We start from the raw sequence: 17,802 nt of genomic DNA on the forward strand, positions 1-17,802 counted from the left end.
TTAAATAAAACATTATGCATATAGAAGTATACGATGAATATTATTGGCTAGTTGCTTTTGCAGTTTTCACCTTAGACCATTGCTTTCTACCCTGGGGGCGGTAATGCGTGAGCTAGTTCAAAAGGGAACGCGAAATATTAATCCTTTATTATGAATTTATTCTCAATATTTTCAAAAGAACAGAATTTTTTTTGATTATTTTGAGGAAAGCTATAGTAGTGCTGTTGCCATTCATAACGTCAAGTTTATGCGAAACGGGATTTTATGCATTATCTGCTATTAAATAAAAATATCAATCTCGTTTTGTGGTAAAATATTAACCATAAAAAGTACTTTTATCGATACCACTGCAAATTTATACTCTTTTAATATTTGGATTACGTTCTCAAGAAAATACTTTTAAATATGATATGTTTGAAATGCTCTAACTGAATCTATAGTTTTGCTTGTAATTGAAATAACTATCTTAGATAATTATTACCTACTAAAGTTGCTATTATCTATAAATTTACAACGCAAATTTACAAGGAAAAAACTTACATTATGGATAATTTTTTTTAAAACATACGCTTTAATAAAAATCAGTCGGTTTCTAAGCCAGCCCTGCATACACACATATCGCTTACACACTAGCAATTAACTGACGAAAACTACACTTTCACCAAATGAATAATTCAATACGAAATTGGATCGGGCCGTCGGATGTTGATAGAATAAATACTTTTATACAAAAGTGAGCCAAATAATGGTATTTTTTTTCTCACACTCGCAGCGACTGTATTTTTCCGAGAATTTTCCTTCTTGGCAGCCTACACACATTAACAACAAAACTACCCAGAGAAGAATGGAAGCTCTTTGCCAATGTAAGGATAAAATAATTATCCCCGTAGGGTGTGTCTTGTTTAACGCTGTTTGCTTCTGTGTTGCGCTCATACATTCTAAAAAAGCAATAGGTTCTACTTAATTAAATAAAGTCTATTCCACAAAAGAATATTTTTTTAACTATTAACTAAATAGGGGTTAATATGATCAAGAGCTTGTTTATTATATTGTGTTAAAAATGCAAAAAAATACGTTTTTTTTTGTATTTTATGATGCAATAACTAAATCAGGTGATATAGTAAGTTAGTAATTATAAGAAGTTTGAACAGTGTAGCGATCAAGGGAGCACGGTTAGCTTTAAAAAAAATTTTCGAACTACACAACGACATGTGGTTGCGTCTGATTAACTAAAATTACATATAAATATTTTAAAATACTGTCTTTAGTTACATCAATTATTCTGTAAAAATTTTGGTTTATACTAAAATATGTATAATACGTTCCACCACATACAATCACTAATGTACTTCACTTTGGAAGTGTTTAATTGAACTGTGTTTCTATTCGCTTATCGCAGACTACCATGTTTTTATCTCTATTTACCAATAAATAGTATTTAGCAGTAAAAGCAACACAATCTTCAAAATTTGCAGCCGGAAATTGAAAAACTTAAGCTTCATATTATAAAACCATTCTGATGTGATGCACAAGCCTGAACATTCTCAATGTGATGACTATGGATCTGTAATTATTACTAGTTATTACCGTCCAATTCTTGATTTATCAGTTATTGAAAATTCATTAGATGGACCATATGCATTACCAATATTTTTAGCTGCCATTTTTATTAATTTTCCTAACATATATTTTATGAATTAAATTTCTGTACTATCTAATAAATATGGTAAACATTTATAAATAATTAAATAAAAGTGTACTCTACACCAATTCATATTATACGTCATAAACATACCAGAAAACTTATACTTTCAACTATTACTAATACTCAAATTTATTAATAAATGTATCCTTAATAAAAACATCAATATTTGTATTTTTAATTATTTCTAGATACAATTTTTTTAATATACTTTATTAAGATGGTTTAATAAAATAAAATATACATTATAATAGCGTATTTTATATATATTAGACGTAGTTATTTTTATAAAAATATTTCAGTAGAAAATTAGACAAATTATTTGTATTGGTAGCTCATTGTATCAATAGAATATATTTCGTAAACTTTATTACTGAAAGGTAGAAAAACGTGCGCGCGTGTTTTATGTGTATGTCTGAATCTGTGTGTTTTACAATATGTATTTTAAATATAAGGAAGCGTAAAAGCAGCGTATATAAGTTATCGGTTAGGGTCAAAACAACGCATCCCTTAGTTGGCGAATAAACCCATCTTTGGGTGACAGGAGCCACCGCAGCCACCACAATTGTCAGTGACATGGGGAGGCTTTGCGGGGTTCGGTTGAACCTGAAATTAAGGCTCTCCTTTTGCGATACATTAGCGGGTCCTTGCAAATCCCTGTGCATAGAAAAGGCAGATTGTGCGAAAAATAATGTCACGCATACAACGCGTATCGGCTTATCGCAAAGTATTCAGTTTTTGCTGTTTAAATGTATGTTAATCTGTAGTAGAGATGAACGCCTGAAACAGCATTATTCATGCTTCAGCCTAGACGGGACTATTCCTTATTTGCGTTAACATAGTCAGTTCGAGAGCTATCCATTTCATCATTATTAATAATTAAGAAAGAAATTAGCTCTAAAGCACACGATACAGATATACATTCGATATACTAATCATTACTTCTGTTTATATTTTGAACAAATTTTTCAATCAATCGTAAAGTAATGATAAGTATTGTATAATATATTGAACGTATATTCACATACTTTGCTTTAGAGTTGATAGTAGAGGCGTAAACCCAAACTTGCCATCTTTCTAATTATAAATCATGATGAAATGGATAGCTCTCACAATGACTGTATTAACGCAAATAGTGCATATGTTTCCTTAATATATTTTTGTGTGGTTTTATATTTATTAAATATAAAAACTTATTAATCCTTCAATTTTTTGGTTTATTATTTATATAAAACGTACAGCGGAAGTTATGGTATCTTGTGCTTCAAAGCTTAAGTAGAACCAAACCTTCCATATTGAATTTTGGCGCATAATTAACGTTTGATCCCAGATGTGCAGTGGTGCTTGCATCCACATGCGTCCCGGACTTTTTAAGCACAAAGTATGGACTACTAGATCTGTAATTAGGTTGTAATTTAATATCTTATGTATTTCGTTCAACATAATTTTAACAGCATTTAATTTACCTTTGCTAACATTTATATATCTTCTAAAGTTTTTATTTATTATTTTTAATGGAGCAGTAATATACTTATACTCAAGTTTTACAGTACATTTATATTTAACGGTATTCAAATTAAAAAAAAAGAACTTCATTTTATATTTATTGGAATAATTCATACAAATATAAATATATATTTAGATATTATACCTATTTAAAAGTAAATACTTTCATGTTCTACTTAAAGTTTCAATCACACAGTATAATAAAACATAATATAATTTAGTTATGTAGGTCATTTATATTATAATAATATAACACTTATTTATTATATTATTATGTTTAATTTATTGATTATTTTTATATCAATATTTTTTTACTAAGAATGACTTATTTTGATAAAAAAACATATTTTTATGAAAAATACATATAAAAATAAAATAAAACAAATCATACTTTTAATAAGAAAAACTTAAGTTTTTGCCATATTTGTGTAAAAAAATAAAAAAACGCTGCCTAATACAACAAACATAAATGTATATTTGTTAAATGATACATTACTTTCATTAGTCCAATCTAGTTTAGCAAATATGATATTAGAAATTATTTCAGGATCTCCATTAAAATTATTTGACTCGATCTGCTGTTTGATTTCTTTTAAATTATTATCCTTGTAAAATTTCATCATTTCTCTATTACCTGTGATTTCTATTTTTTCAATTAAACATTTTAACATTTCTACTTTCGATGGTAATTTTTGGATAGGTAGCACTTTTTTTATAATTCGCAAATTATGTTGTTTTGGCACGATCTTGTGAAAAACATATCGGCGTCTCAATGTAGCCGTAACCGTTAAATCAAAACATTCTTCACTATTATTCCGCAATTGTATTATAAAGTTCGTAAGGGAAGATGTGTCTTGTTGATAAATCTCTTCAAATCCACACGATAATTTTTGTAAAACATTTCCTAGTCTCTCCGTATCGAATTTAAGCACAAGTAAATCAGCTTCCTCAGGTATTTGAGACTTTTTTGGTTCCTCATACCGTTCTCCATCTGTAGTGATTGTGGGACGCTATAAATAAAAATAAAACTGTACATATAATATGAATTATTAATAAAAACGCAAATATTTATAGTTACCACACAAATCAAAATGATTATTTTTGGCACATCGATCAAGCGTTTCAAGTTTTTTGAATTAAATGATTCCAAAAATTCCAATTCCTTAAATTCTGAAGATTTTTCAAAAACTTTAACGTATATCATATGGACATGATTTAATACTGTTCTTTGAATATCGATCTTATCTCCATCTTCCAATACGGAAAAATGTAATTGCTCAAGCGATTGTTTAAATTGTGGAATGTCTTCTAAAAGCAATAACAGTTTTACATAAAATGAAAGTAGTGTGTACGTATATTATATTTTTTTATTTAATAAATATATATTTACTATTATCTTCGTATCCATTGCAAAAATCTAAAATTGCAACTCTACTTTGCTCTTTGTAATAATTTTCTTCATTCAGTTTTCTTGTTTGATACATTTTTTGAGAAAATAAGTCAATATTATATTTAATTATTATTTATTATTACGCAATTAAATATATTCCTAAAAGCAAATTTATTTCACCATTAATGTTCGTTAATTTACTTTAAAAATAATATTTATATTAAATTACATTTTAAACGCTTTTTAATTAAAAACAATAACTTAACGTCTTTAGGTACCTAATTTAAATAAATTTATAAATTATCGAAACATACTAAATACATCAATCACAAAAGCAATTTTATTTTGCCTACATTAATACAAGTTATATCTTAGTCTGAAATTCTCGTATACAAATATACGTTGACTATTAGTACTAATAAAATAGTAATTATATATTTACCAACCGCGTATTTAGTTTATTAAAATATTTAATTATTGATACGATATAATTGTATTCTTATGTACGTCTGTATAATACAAAATGGCACAATTTACTAATTTAATATGATTACTAATATGATAATCAAACCACTCGTGATTAGATATCTAGTGAATGATATCTGTATAATAAAATAAAATAATATTTCCACATGACTCAGTTATTTGATAAATGTATGTGTGAATATATGAGATTAGATTTAAAAAATACTCTATATTACATAAAGAAAAACATTATATTTATTAACATTATTATTACATAAAGTTAGGGTAGAGGTGTCGTCCATGGACTACATAAATTTTGGAGCAGCTATAATAGGCGATCCAAAAATATTTAGAAACACTGTTTTAATACAATATAATGTTAGGCAATTTATATTGGCAATATTATTATTATTTATTTGATTACAATAATTACTTTTTTTATTTATAGAATTTAAGCAATTACTTTTAAATCTTCAATTTTTTTTTTAATTCGTTTATTATTTTGTCAATATACTGTAAAGTGATTACATTTATTACCGATTGAAACTAAGCTAAATTTAACTTATAATTGACTTTAAACTTTATCAGTAGAAAGTTGCGGCTGTAGGCGTCTCGGTGGTTTACTTTCCAACTGATTGTAAATTGCAGCACAAATATGCTGAATTACTCAGTTACTGTTTTTTAATAAGATTTATACTATAAATTTATTTTTATTTTAATGTGCTATTGTCGATCACATAGTGTAAGCCTCTACTTTGTACTAAGAACAGAAAATAAATCAAAGCATTAGGAATTTCAGTACTATAATTTTTTTATTAGAACGAATATTGATTATGGCAGATCTTTACTGACTTTATTTAATACATGATTTACCGTACTGACCTTAAATATTCGACAATAACTTTACGAGTGGTAATTAAAATACGCAATATTTGACTTTAAATTGCTTTCAGCGTGAGTCTTAAGTGACAGCATAAACTTTAAATCTTTGCAAAACCCACTTGCCAAATCTTTTTCAAATTGCCGCTGCCCTTCCCGAGTGCTTCCGTTTCAACCCCTACCCTAATCTCCTTTTCCCTCTGCCCCGCGAAATTTCTCGTTTCATCCCATGTTCGGTTCATTACGTTCACCTAGTGAAATTATATCAGCTCGAGGCTTTCGCGTTCTACCCATGCCTCACTCCCCTTTTTGTCTGCTTGTTTTCATAACAAATGGAAGGCTCTTTATTTTTCTTTCTTTTCACCCTCTTCCCCTTCCCTCCATTTTGCTCCACTTTGCTGAGCCGCTTCGACGAAATTATTATTTTTCGATTTTTCTCATTTGCTTTCAATCTGAGATGTGCAGAGGCCACAAAATGTAATAAACAAAAAATAATTCGCAAACAACAATCACTTAACAAATAAAGGGTGATATACAACGGTTGCTACAAAAATAAATTATTATTTTTTAAATATTTATTGATATTTTAATAAAAAATATCACTAACGATAATGAATATTGTCACTTTGACCTAAATATTTTTATTTTATAACAGTGAAATATCCTTGATGTGATTTTAAAATTAATAAATGTGTAGCATTTTTCCTCTGTAAATCTTTTTCAGTAAGAAATTGAATGATTTGACTCTACGTCACACATTCATTGATGAAAGAACGAATTGAATGAATTTTCACAAATGGCTTAATCATAGTGAGAATTTAAAAATTTTCATGGCATTTACTTTTATAGTAAAAATATAAATGTGCCATATTTACTAAGTTCATTTAATTCTTTATATCTTTACCTGATAAGAGTTTATTCACCTTTGTAACACAAAACCTCAGGAGACCAATAAATACCAGTGTTTTCAGGTCCTATCTATTACGTAATATACTTATAAAATATAGTGGCTTTTCCTTTGCCTTTTACTTAAATAAATACATATGTACATACTCAGTTAAGCACAGTTTTTAATTTAAATTGTAAAAAAATGTAATATATTTTTTTAAAACGCGATAACGTTTTTTACAGTTTTTTTAAGATACAATAAGTAGTATACAATATATAACTCAGGCATATAAAATTAAAATATTAAATTAAATAGTCATTAATATGTAAATCAAATAATAGAGATAAATATTTTATAGTAAAATATTAAGACAAAAAATCCTCCGTCTGTCCGATTAAATTTAGAGTAATATAGGCCAGAGATGCGTTGCATAATTTTTAGTACTGTATGCCAATGATTTATATTTTACAAAATATATTTTTTGTAATGATAAATCATTAAACAGTTTTCATGAGTTTTTAAGAGTTATTAGTAAATTTTTTTATTTTTTAAACGCGAAAGTTAGTATACTTACAATAAAAAATGTTATGAAATGTATTTATATCAAACGATTTAAAACAGAGAGCGGTATATTAAAATGTACAGAAACTGCCTGTTTACAAGTCAAAACTCGTTAGGCAATATATGCATTCACTTTTGTTGAGATATGGGTGGTGGCTTGGGTTTCAATCTCGACACAAATCAAATTGTGCAATTTGCTTAAACACTTATCAAGTTTCCAACTGCGCGGCAAACAGTGGAAGGACTATCGGTCGTGATGCGAATGCTAGTTTTGATACCATACAGAGCAAGGATTGATTGAAATGTTGCCCAACTCTATATGTACATGTTTGGCAATTTATTAAAACACGTGGAAAATATTTTATATTCAATTATGTTAGTATTACTTTAATTTTCATGATTTCCTATACTATTTGAACAAAATCGAGAATATACGTATGTAAAGAAATGTGTTTTCTTATCTGATCAGCGTGACTGTTAGGTCACGAAAATCTTAACTTTAAAAAAATTAAACATGTAATAACAATAACAGAAAGCTTATATTTTTATCAGCTGGATCGTTGAGCACGAGGAAGTGAAAAAAGCTTACCTTTGTCAACAAAAGTCAAATAGTTAATAACAATATAAATATAAAATGACTATCGATAACATCAAGGAACTTGGATTGACAGGCGTAAAAAGTATAAAACAAGTGACCTAAGACCTACACAAAAGACATGAAATCTAGTTAGTGAAATTATATCTATACTAGTACAAATATAACTTTACTAAAAGAGATACATTCAGTTGCAAAACATACATTGTATGTTAAAACCAAACCTTAGTTTTAAAACTATTTAGCAGATCAAGGTTGAGTTTGATGAATTCGTTTAGATTAGAGTTAGGTTTGTCTAGCAAATTTCGACGTTTTGCAAATATCAAATTATATTTCATAATCATATAATTTCACTCACAGCTAAATTATATTTTGGCTAGTAAAAATACATCTTCCGATTAAAAATTATATCGATATGATTTTAATAAAACAAAATTTAATTAATAAAAATATAACTTCACTAAATAATACACATTCACTGTAACTTATATATTTGTGTTAAGTTGATTTATATTCACCAAATATATCATAATTATATTTTATTACAGTAAAAAATATATCTAGGCCGCATATATTTACAAACCTAAAAAAATAAATATGGTATTATATCCCATAATTTACTTTAACTGCCAAATTACAATTATTTTGCAAGATGACTATTAATTTAATGACCGTTCCATCGTTGTGTTTTTCAAGAGTGACTCGTTCCGAGACCGTCAGCTTTTACAAAGTGGATTATGAGAGATTATGCATATCCCAGGGGAAAAAAAGTTAAAAATATATATAAGCAGCAAAATTTGCAACAGATCTTCCAGGACCTATTTATCACAGTGATATTAAAGAAATAATGCATATAGCTAGTAATGAATTTAATAAACGTCTAGAATTAAATTTTCACTATTAAAAAAGTAGTTGGTACAATTATTTTTATAAATTATAAAAAAAAATCTTGATATGTTTATTTATATATGTACAAACATATAGAGCAAGATGTCTCATCTGCATGCTAGAAAGCCGTGCTATATAATTATAAACATCTGTTAGTAATATAAATATTGTATTTTTTATTCGAAGTCTTAATTTGAGCCTTGGTTACACAAAAGGTTTTACAGTTCTGTTTGGTTGGTGGTAAACTGAACGGAGGTTTGACCCAACCTTAAATCATTTACAATCCTTAAACTCACTTTCTCATTGTGTTATTTATACCCGACGGTAATCTCCTCGTTACCACCCCACACCCATGAGGACATCCTTGGCCTGTAAAATAATGCATAGGGATTAATTTATAATTTATACGGTCACCGTTGCTGCGAAGCAACTTTGGTTACTTTCGCAAACACCTTCAGTGTTAATTGGAAAAGTTATAAATTCCCGCGTCGGCTCTTCTACTCTAAAAATAAAATCGTTAGATAACAAATGGATTATATTAATATTAAAATTACCATTATTTTTTAAAGCAGGTTTATAAATTTCTCTCGGTACAAATTTAGGATCATTTAAATATTTAAATAGCTTTCACTAACCATATGGTTTTAATATATTTTTAATATTGTTACATTTTTAAATTGAAGCAATGTTATAAGAGACAAGCAGAATAAATCAGTATTTATATGTCAAATCCGATTGTGTCAGAATTAAATGATAAATTTAATAATTGTTTCTGAATGTCATATTAATGTTTTACTACAGGTATTTAACATTACAATAAATTAATCGCTTTAATTTAGTTTTGCCGATTAGATTTAATTAGCGATAATCTAAAGATTGTCTAAATAATTTTAAATTTAGCTACTACATATTTAGTAAAAAAAATGGCTGTAAAACTACGCATTAATTGATAGCAATATTTTTTTTTTTATTTTAAATTATGCTTTAAATAGTGAGATACAGTTAGGAAAAATCATTTTGAATCATTTATATTTTGACTACGGAAACCTTCACTAAAGTAAGAAGTGGGATTTCTAATTTAGATTCCAAATTCATCAGTTATTGAAATTTTTTTATAAAGGGATACTTGGTCATTATCCGTTCTTGTATCTCTGCGCCTTTCTTACGCTGAGATACGATTCGCTGAGTTCTCGCAAAAAGTGTCGCTAAGCATTTTTTTAAATTTATAAAATACAGTGAATTCTCTTTGTAACGAATACCAAAATATCGAAATTTCCAGTGTAACGAATCTTTAATTTATCGCCGAAAAACATACCAAATGTCTTCAATATAATGAAGACTGATCTATAAATAAAAATAATAAACGTTCAATATAATTTAAAATGTTAAGTCCATTGGAGTAAGAATAGAACCTTGCAATTCATTATTTATTAAATCATATTATTCTATATATTTAGGATCCAACGCAAAGTTAATAAGAGACCTTATATGTTGTGAACCAATGTTAATGACGGTTTTATAATGTAATTACAAGCATTCGAAAACTGTTTTAGTACTTAACTTCATAGTAATATAAATTCTGTTAAGAATGCCATTGTATTTACTGACGACTTGGTTATAAGAGTAACAGTTACCTTATACTAGAATCTTGTATTGCAATATATTTTATTTAAACAATTATGAAAGTAATTTGTCTGTTATATATCATTATAATATGAACATAGAAAGGTTTGGCAAAACCGCTATAAGAATATATGTACGTCGTGCGAAAAAATGACATAATCCCACCACCGATAAGGAGCACAGAGCAATTTATGTCCTTTTCAAGGGCCGAATGTAAACGTCCTTTAATTTTATTGCCCGTGAAATGAAAACACACAAGGGGGCAGTCCTTTCCTTTATTTTTGCCGTGCGTACGCCCTTTCCCTTTGCAATATTTTCACGCGTCGCGCACCTACATATATTAAATTGTGAACTACTCATTTTTCCGCCTCTTTCCGGCAGCCATTGTGAAAAACTGAAAAATAATATTTCACTTAAGCGTAATATATTTTTTTTGCGCTCATAATAAATTCGACGTACGTTTAAATTGCTCAATAATTCAACTTTTAGATATAAATTTTGATTTGACGGCGGCATGTACGCCACGTTTCTACATATCAAATCATTTTCAAAATTGAGCTAGATTGTAATATATGGTTTTTGGCCCTTTTGGCGCATTTCTAAGGGCGGTTACTTAATGCTATGGCAATATTGAAATTTTTCTACTGTATAATAGTTTTCAGTTGATTTAGATTTCACTTTGCCCTAACCGTATTTATATTTATAAATTGCAAAATATTTATTTTTTTAAATTACCAATAAAACTACCTCTTGAGTCACATTCTATATTTAAAATATATTTTAGGGAATATTTGCATAAATAAATAAGTAACTAAACCAGTGATAAGCCACTTTAAAAAGTTTAAGCTTGCAACTAAATTTTTTTCTTGTAGATACTATGAGTATAAAATTCCATTATGTTTCTCATCTGCAATCATACGAATCATTGTTATTTCTATATATGATAATTCTTTGACTGAGTTCTTCACCAATAAAATTAGCTATACCTTAGAGCAGGGATTTCTAATCCCGTACCCATAAAATCATTTTTTCATGCTTCAATAATATTTTCAGATTGCTTTGAGAGTTAAAAATATTGGATATCTGAAATGATAAATTATTAAAATCTTTTGCAATAAATAATATTTTTTGTCATCTTGTCAATATAATATTAACATTTGACACACCAACATATTATTTGTATCAGTCATGTTCTGAAACTTTATCGTGTGTACTTCTCTGTTGTTTTTTTATAACCGTGGATATCTAGTTTAGTTTTTTTCGATATTAAAAATTATGAACATATATGAGCAACTGTATTTTTTTAATTTTCGCTATTAGCTTTGTCGTATGCATGAAACACTTAAAATCGTTTTCGCTTTGCCGCTGCATATTTTATATGTTATGGTAGTCAACGGTGGCATATTTAATAATTTTCCGGCAGGTCTACGTCCGCCAAACTTATGGCCAGCGGAGTCTTCCCAGTTGCCAAGTTTCCATTGTACACCGAGCAGTATTATAAATTCAAATATATGTAAAGCGCGAAGCTAAAAACAATGATTAATGCGGCTGGCGAGCACGCGCCGCCAATGCGGGCTGGGAAAATACCAGTAGTATGTACAATGCGGCAAGCTGCGGCTGCACAAGTGGCGGCGCGTGCTTTCGACACTAATTAATTAATAAAGATATCAAATCCGCTTTCGATGACGAATCTTTCACTGGATATCATACGGGAGAAATATATCAATAAAACAATTTAAACACTAATTATTATTAAGTTAATATTAGTGATATTACATTTTTGAAATCTTTTTTATATTTTATTATTTTGCCACTACATGCTTCATTTTTCTATTGTTATATTTTTGCCACATAAATTCAATAATCTGATTTAAATATATTTTTATTCTGTCATTATTTTTTTATAGAATGTATTTATTGTAATTTTGTTGTACTTAGAATGTATTTATTGAAAAGTCATTGCTAAAGTCAAAAAAATATAGGTAAATATTTTTTTTAATTTTCCTATAAAGTTTGGATTTTAAAATAATAACAAAAAATTCTTTATAAAGGTCATTTTAAAGAATTTTTTTATTTTTGATGACCAATTGTATATAAATGATATTTTATTTGAGTTTCAAGATCAAGTAAATCATTCTTTTTTTCTCTCCTACTATTGTGCATATATATCTTTATAATATTTTATAGTAAAGTTTCTAAATCAACTTATGTAAATGGCACAATGTACAATACTTGACAAAATCCTAAAACTTGTCATATCTTTAGCAGTAATTAATTTCACTAAATTCTGTATCTTTCATTAACATTGATACAATAAATTACAAATAAAATAGTGCCCAAGTTATCGTATACAATTCATCCTTATTTTAGAGTACACGTTAGATATGTATATAATATATATTTATATGGTTCCAGTTTTAAAGTAGTATGTTAATACTAATATATAGTATACAATAGTGATATTTCATTTACCCGTAAAAAATATAAATATATTTATTTAATATATCACCAAATATAAAACGATTTACGATCGTCGTATATCAACCTTTATGTATCAATTATACTATAAAACTATTCGAACGCTTATAATTCTATTCTTTGTCAACGTATCGAAGTTCATAAATCATATTTATATAAGAAAATACCACAACAGACATAAAGATCGATAGCAATTGCTCCAGAGAATTTTATCTGTGGGTTTCATTACTATTTTTTAAGGTTCATTGGCTATGTCTTTATAACCGAGAGAATTCGCGCAGAAGATTGGCGACGTATTACTGAATGCGAACTGAATACTTGTATATAAATATATATATATATATATATATATATATATATATATATATATTACTTTAAAAAATTGTGTTTACGTGTTTTAGCTCGCCTTTTTTCTTTTTTGAGTTAGTCTCGATATATTTCGCCAAGATGTTCCTGGCATCATCAGGAGTTTTGTCATTTTTGCGTACACTTTATTTACTTCGCGCAGAAAAGACTTTTTAATTCGCATTTTTCACTGGTTTTAATGTTAAAAACACTTACTCTCCTATTTGTGGAGCAGTGTACAACTTTCTGCGAAAACTTACCGAATGGCATTCTAACAATAATAAAAAGAATAATAACCAAATATTCTTGTATAAAGGTATCCCATCAACCCTTCTGGTTGTTCAGGCGTTTCAAATTATAGATCCCGATTCAAGAATGCTACATAATAATGTGATATAGAAGATACGATTAACTGACAGATGGCAAAGTATTATCCTTACAACAAATCTTTGTAGTTTTTCTTAAACGTCATTTACGTGTAAAGAGAACCTTCACTTATTCTTAAAAGTGATTCCAAGATTTTTAGTGAAAGTTTTTTTAGTCAAATCATTCTCACTGAGCTCGTAGGAATGAGATGGAGAAAATGTCACAGCATAGCACTTTCTGACAATGTTGTTCGAAGCCCATTGTCACAGAGAGTATAAGTCACTCTATAAAGAGTATGCAATATATCGGATGCATCTAAGCAATTATAAATCATTTGGGTACAGATTAATTAAATTAAAAAAATATTTTTTATCAATAATGTGAAGAGAAAAGGACCCTTGTTGGACCATTGAAGATGTAAAATTATTATTCAAAAATTGGCTGCCATATGTTTCGAATTGTCTACGATTGTTTCCATATCTCGAGGAAAACCGAGTTAAATCATTTGATCAATTTGTAATAATAACTTATGACAAACTTTACCGAAGGTCTATTTAAAATCCCTACGTTTGACTTTTTATATTAAAATATCTAAGAGTATATAATCAAAAAATATATTTATTAATAGACTAATGAAAATAATGTAAACGTGAGCGTCAGTACATTATAAAGCACAATATAATCTAAGATGAGTTGATAACAATGTATGTATTTTAAATTAATCAAGAATACACATATACTAGCAAAGAATTTAAATGGTTTGTATTCAAAACGGAAAGTCGAGATTTTGTAACAAAGTAAATATTAATCAGTCGGGAATTTTTCAGCAAAGAGATTTACTCTGGAACGGCCAAGACCGAGTCACGTCCCACAGGCAGCCATTTTTCAATATGCTCGGACGGTTTTCCGCGAAAACGTTTTTTCCCCACACCTCGACAATATATTGATTTTGAAATAAATTGGTTTTCTGACACCAGCTCCGCCGTGACAAGTGATCGTCACGCGTTGACAAAATTTTAATTCAAACGACCCAAACCATCCGATAGTACGCCAAACGTCCGACCTATCAGAATGCTAAAGATGGTATGCCTTTTAAATCTTTCAAATTAGTGCCAATAATCCATCGAAACACAAAAATCCGAATAGGCAGATACTTTAATCATAATTATTTTAGTAACGAAGATACGATTAGTCGATTTATTTCTTAAATTTCACGATGAATTCATTTATTAATATTTTTTTTCTTGAGGTCCGGTAAAGTATTTTATTATTTAAATTTTTAAATTTGTTCATAAAAATATAATTTATAGCATAAAAATTATATTCACTCGCTCTTCGTTTCGGTCCTAAGTTCTCATCTCCCACTCACTTAAACTCAGTCGTGTGGCATCTGTTGTCACCCTAACACCCAACTTCTGGTTTCTCCATGAAAATCCACTTAGCATATCGATCCTCGCTCATTCACATTATAAGCTCGGCTATTTAAACGCTGTGACCTTACATAGTGATGACCTTTTATTAAGACCCATAATTCGATGTCATGATCTCGCAAAAATCCGAAAATATTCAACATTATCGGACGTTTCAGTGAATAAAAAAGTTTCAATTTCATAGTAGCATAATTTGCTTCTTTTGACTCTAACGGATAATTCTTTACTTGTTTTATCCTTCGTGGACAACGCTCCTAGAAATAATTTAGTCTCTGATGCTTAGATAATTGGGTCTGCCTTTTGTTCTCAACACTTTCATTATTTTAAGATAAACGTTAAAAGAACCTCACACTTAATTTGTGCAATATATTATTATTAATCAAAGACTATCGGTCAGAACAGCCCATGAATAAGTCTTTGCAACGATTCTAGTCAAATGGCTTAAAATACATTTTAAATATTAAAATATCAAGCAATATTTTATCTTACTTATTATTTTAATAAATTCTTTTGAGTAAAATAATTTATATATTTATTATGTAATTTAAAACATTTATGTAAGTTAAAGATTGTGGCAATTTATATAAATCTCCTTTAAAACAAATACACGTGTTAAAAAAACAAACGATCCCATTATTTAATTTATATCTGTATTTTAAATATAAAATATAGTTTATATTTTTTTTTAAATAATTAACAAAACGATGTAAATTACATGTAATTTAAAAAATAATTATGATTTTTACCATAGTTTATATTTCCTCTAAAGTACTAAGTTTTATTTAAGTTATTTGCTGTTAACATTATTCATTAATTCTTATATGTATTGTAACTGAAGTGATTTGATAGTGCATACATTACCTAGTTAATGTATGCATTATCGAAATTCACACTTTGTTACATATATATATATATATATATATATATATATATATATATATATATATATATATATATATATATATATATATATATATATATATATATATATATATATATATATATATATATATATATATATATAAAGTAATACAGGTGATTTATTGTTATTTACACTGTTAACAACTTAAGCCAACGCTGTGTGTAGATTTACATCTATAAAATGCATATGTATGATTACCTAATTTTTATAAAAGATAAGAAGAATAAATAAAAAACTGTTTATATGCATAGTGTGTCCTAATATTGGCTATTGTTCTTTACTAAATTTTAAACGTATTACTTCAAACGTATACTCGCAACGTATAAATCATCTCTTTTGCCCTTTGGAAAACCAATAAAATGTACATTGTGGGCGTTGCGGATGGTGGGGTCGTATAAGAAAACACTCACAAAATTTATATTCATTTTCCGTTTAAGCTTACATCATACGAACGGTATATAAATTTTAGCGGGGTCTCGAGCCGAAATAAAAAGTTTTTTTTTTGCATAACATTGTCATACCAGAACGCTGATATAGGTACACATATGTAAATTAATACAGTTTTTAAATCTTATTTATTATTAATATATCTAAGATAGTCTTACATATTAGAATCTAGCTCTGTTTTGCACTATATTCGCCTCAATTAGTTCACCACACTGTATTTGACATAAATTAAAACATATATTTAAGGATATTTTATAACCATAGTTCAATTGCCTAAATTGACTTTTTGTCTTTAAAAAATGTCTTATTTTTAAAGTGTATTTTTTTAATGTGACTAAGCATTAAAAGATTTTTAGTGAAAAGATCGGAGAAAGATAATTTAAACAAATTTGTATTTAAAGGATTATATAAAGTTGACGCCATATGCATTAAATCGAGAGCCTACAACACCCCATATGAGCCGGACATTTATCCTGTATAGATTACTTAAAGCCTGCAAGGGACTTAAACTATAATAAGCCTGATGTATGATAAAAAGAGTTCTGATAAAACGCGACCATGTTGATTAGACCGTGAATTAGATGAGGGCAGGACAGTAACTTATGGATAATTATGATTATGAACATATTTTTGTATATTATAAGACATTACAAACTTTAGCAAAAATCCAACTAAATAAAGAATTTTGTTGAAACATCAATTTCCCTAATTTTTTTATAGTAAAGTGTTTATATGTGTCATATATATATTTTATTTGTGCGAATTGTCTTTAGGGTGATCACTAAGATGACGCTACTCCAATGCGTCACTTCCGTGACGCATTGGAGTAACCTTTTTATATGCTATGACTAGTGAATCCAACAAATTAAGGGATTAAAATATATTTTTAATAATTTATCTTATTTTCTTTTCAGGGGTGGAGTCAGCCTAAGATGGTGTATGTGCTGGTGGCGCTGGCACTGTGTGCGGCGGCCAGCCCGGCCGCGGCCAACCCGGATGCCAAGCGGCTGTACGACGACCTGCTGAGCAATTACAACAGACTCATCAGACCAGTGGGCAACAACTCGGACCGCCTCACCGTTAAGATGGGCCTTAAGCTAAGTCAGCTCATTGATGTGGTAAGTAAATTTTTTTACTATTTAAAGTTAGCATCAAACCTGTACAGTTAAAATAAAATCTTTTTTTTTAAATAATCAGGTAGATTTTACTACATAATATAGGGTTTTTAATAATCCAATAGCCATAATTTTTAACATGTTGGCAAATCAGGCTAAAAAGATCAGAATTTTATAAGACATGGTCATAAACGATTTATA

At 28.3% G+C, this 17,802-nt stretch overlaps 1 protein-coding gene and 1 long non-coding RNA gene across 10 annotated transcripts in view; one reads left to right on the forward strand and one right to left on the reverse strand.

Moving 5' to 3' along the window:
* Positions 1-17,802, forward strand: part of nAChRalpha1 (nicotinic acetylcholine receptor alpha1) — a 173,967-nt gene that overhangs the window by 104,415 nt on the left and 51,750 nt on the right. For all 8 annotated transcript variants that reach the window (XM_088182282.1, XM_088182266.1, XM_088182258.1 and 5 more), the window contains one exon: positions 17,401-17,604. In XM_088182282.1, coding sequence (XP_088038408.1) covers positions 17,419-17,604 — 186 coding nt within the window. In that variant the 5' untranslated portion in view covers positions 17,401-17,418. The remainder of the gene's footprint in view (positions 1-17,400; positions 17,605-17,802) is intronic.
* LOC148239134 (uncharacterized) lies at positions 3,463-5,123 on the reverse strand. Of its 2 annotated transcripts, none has more exons than XR_015810463.1 (4): positions 5,045-5,123; positions 4,599-4,757; positions 4,287-4,513; positions 3,463-4,218 (listed from the first exon to the last, which is right to left on the reverse strand). It is a non-coding gene; the product is annotated as an uncharacterized LOC148239134 (long non-coding RNA). The 2 variants fall into 2 exon arrangements; XR_015810462.1 differs by having other exon boundaries at positions 4,287-4,516.

The sequence above is a fragment of the Plectrocnemia conspersa genome, unplaced genomic scaffold, assembly GCF_051122295.1.
Source record: "Plectrocnemia conspersa isolate PC_06_02 unplaced genomic scaffold, ASM5112229v1 ptg000001l, whole genome shotgun sequence".
NCBI classification, from domain to species: Eukaryota; Metazoa; Arthropoda; class Insecta; order Trichoptera; family Polycentropodidae; genus Plectrocnemia; species Plectrocnemia conspersa.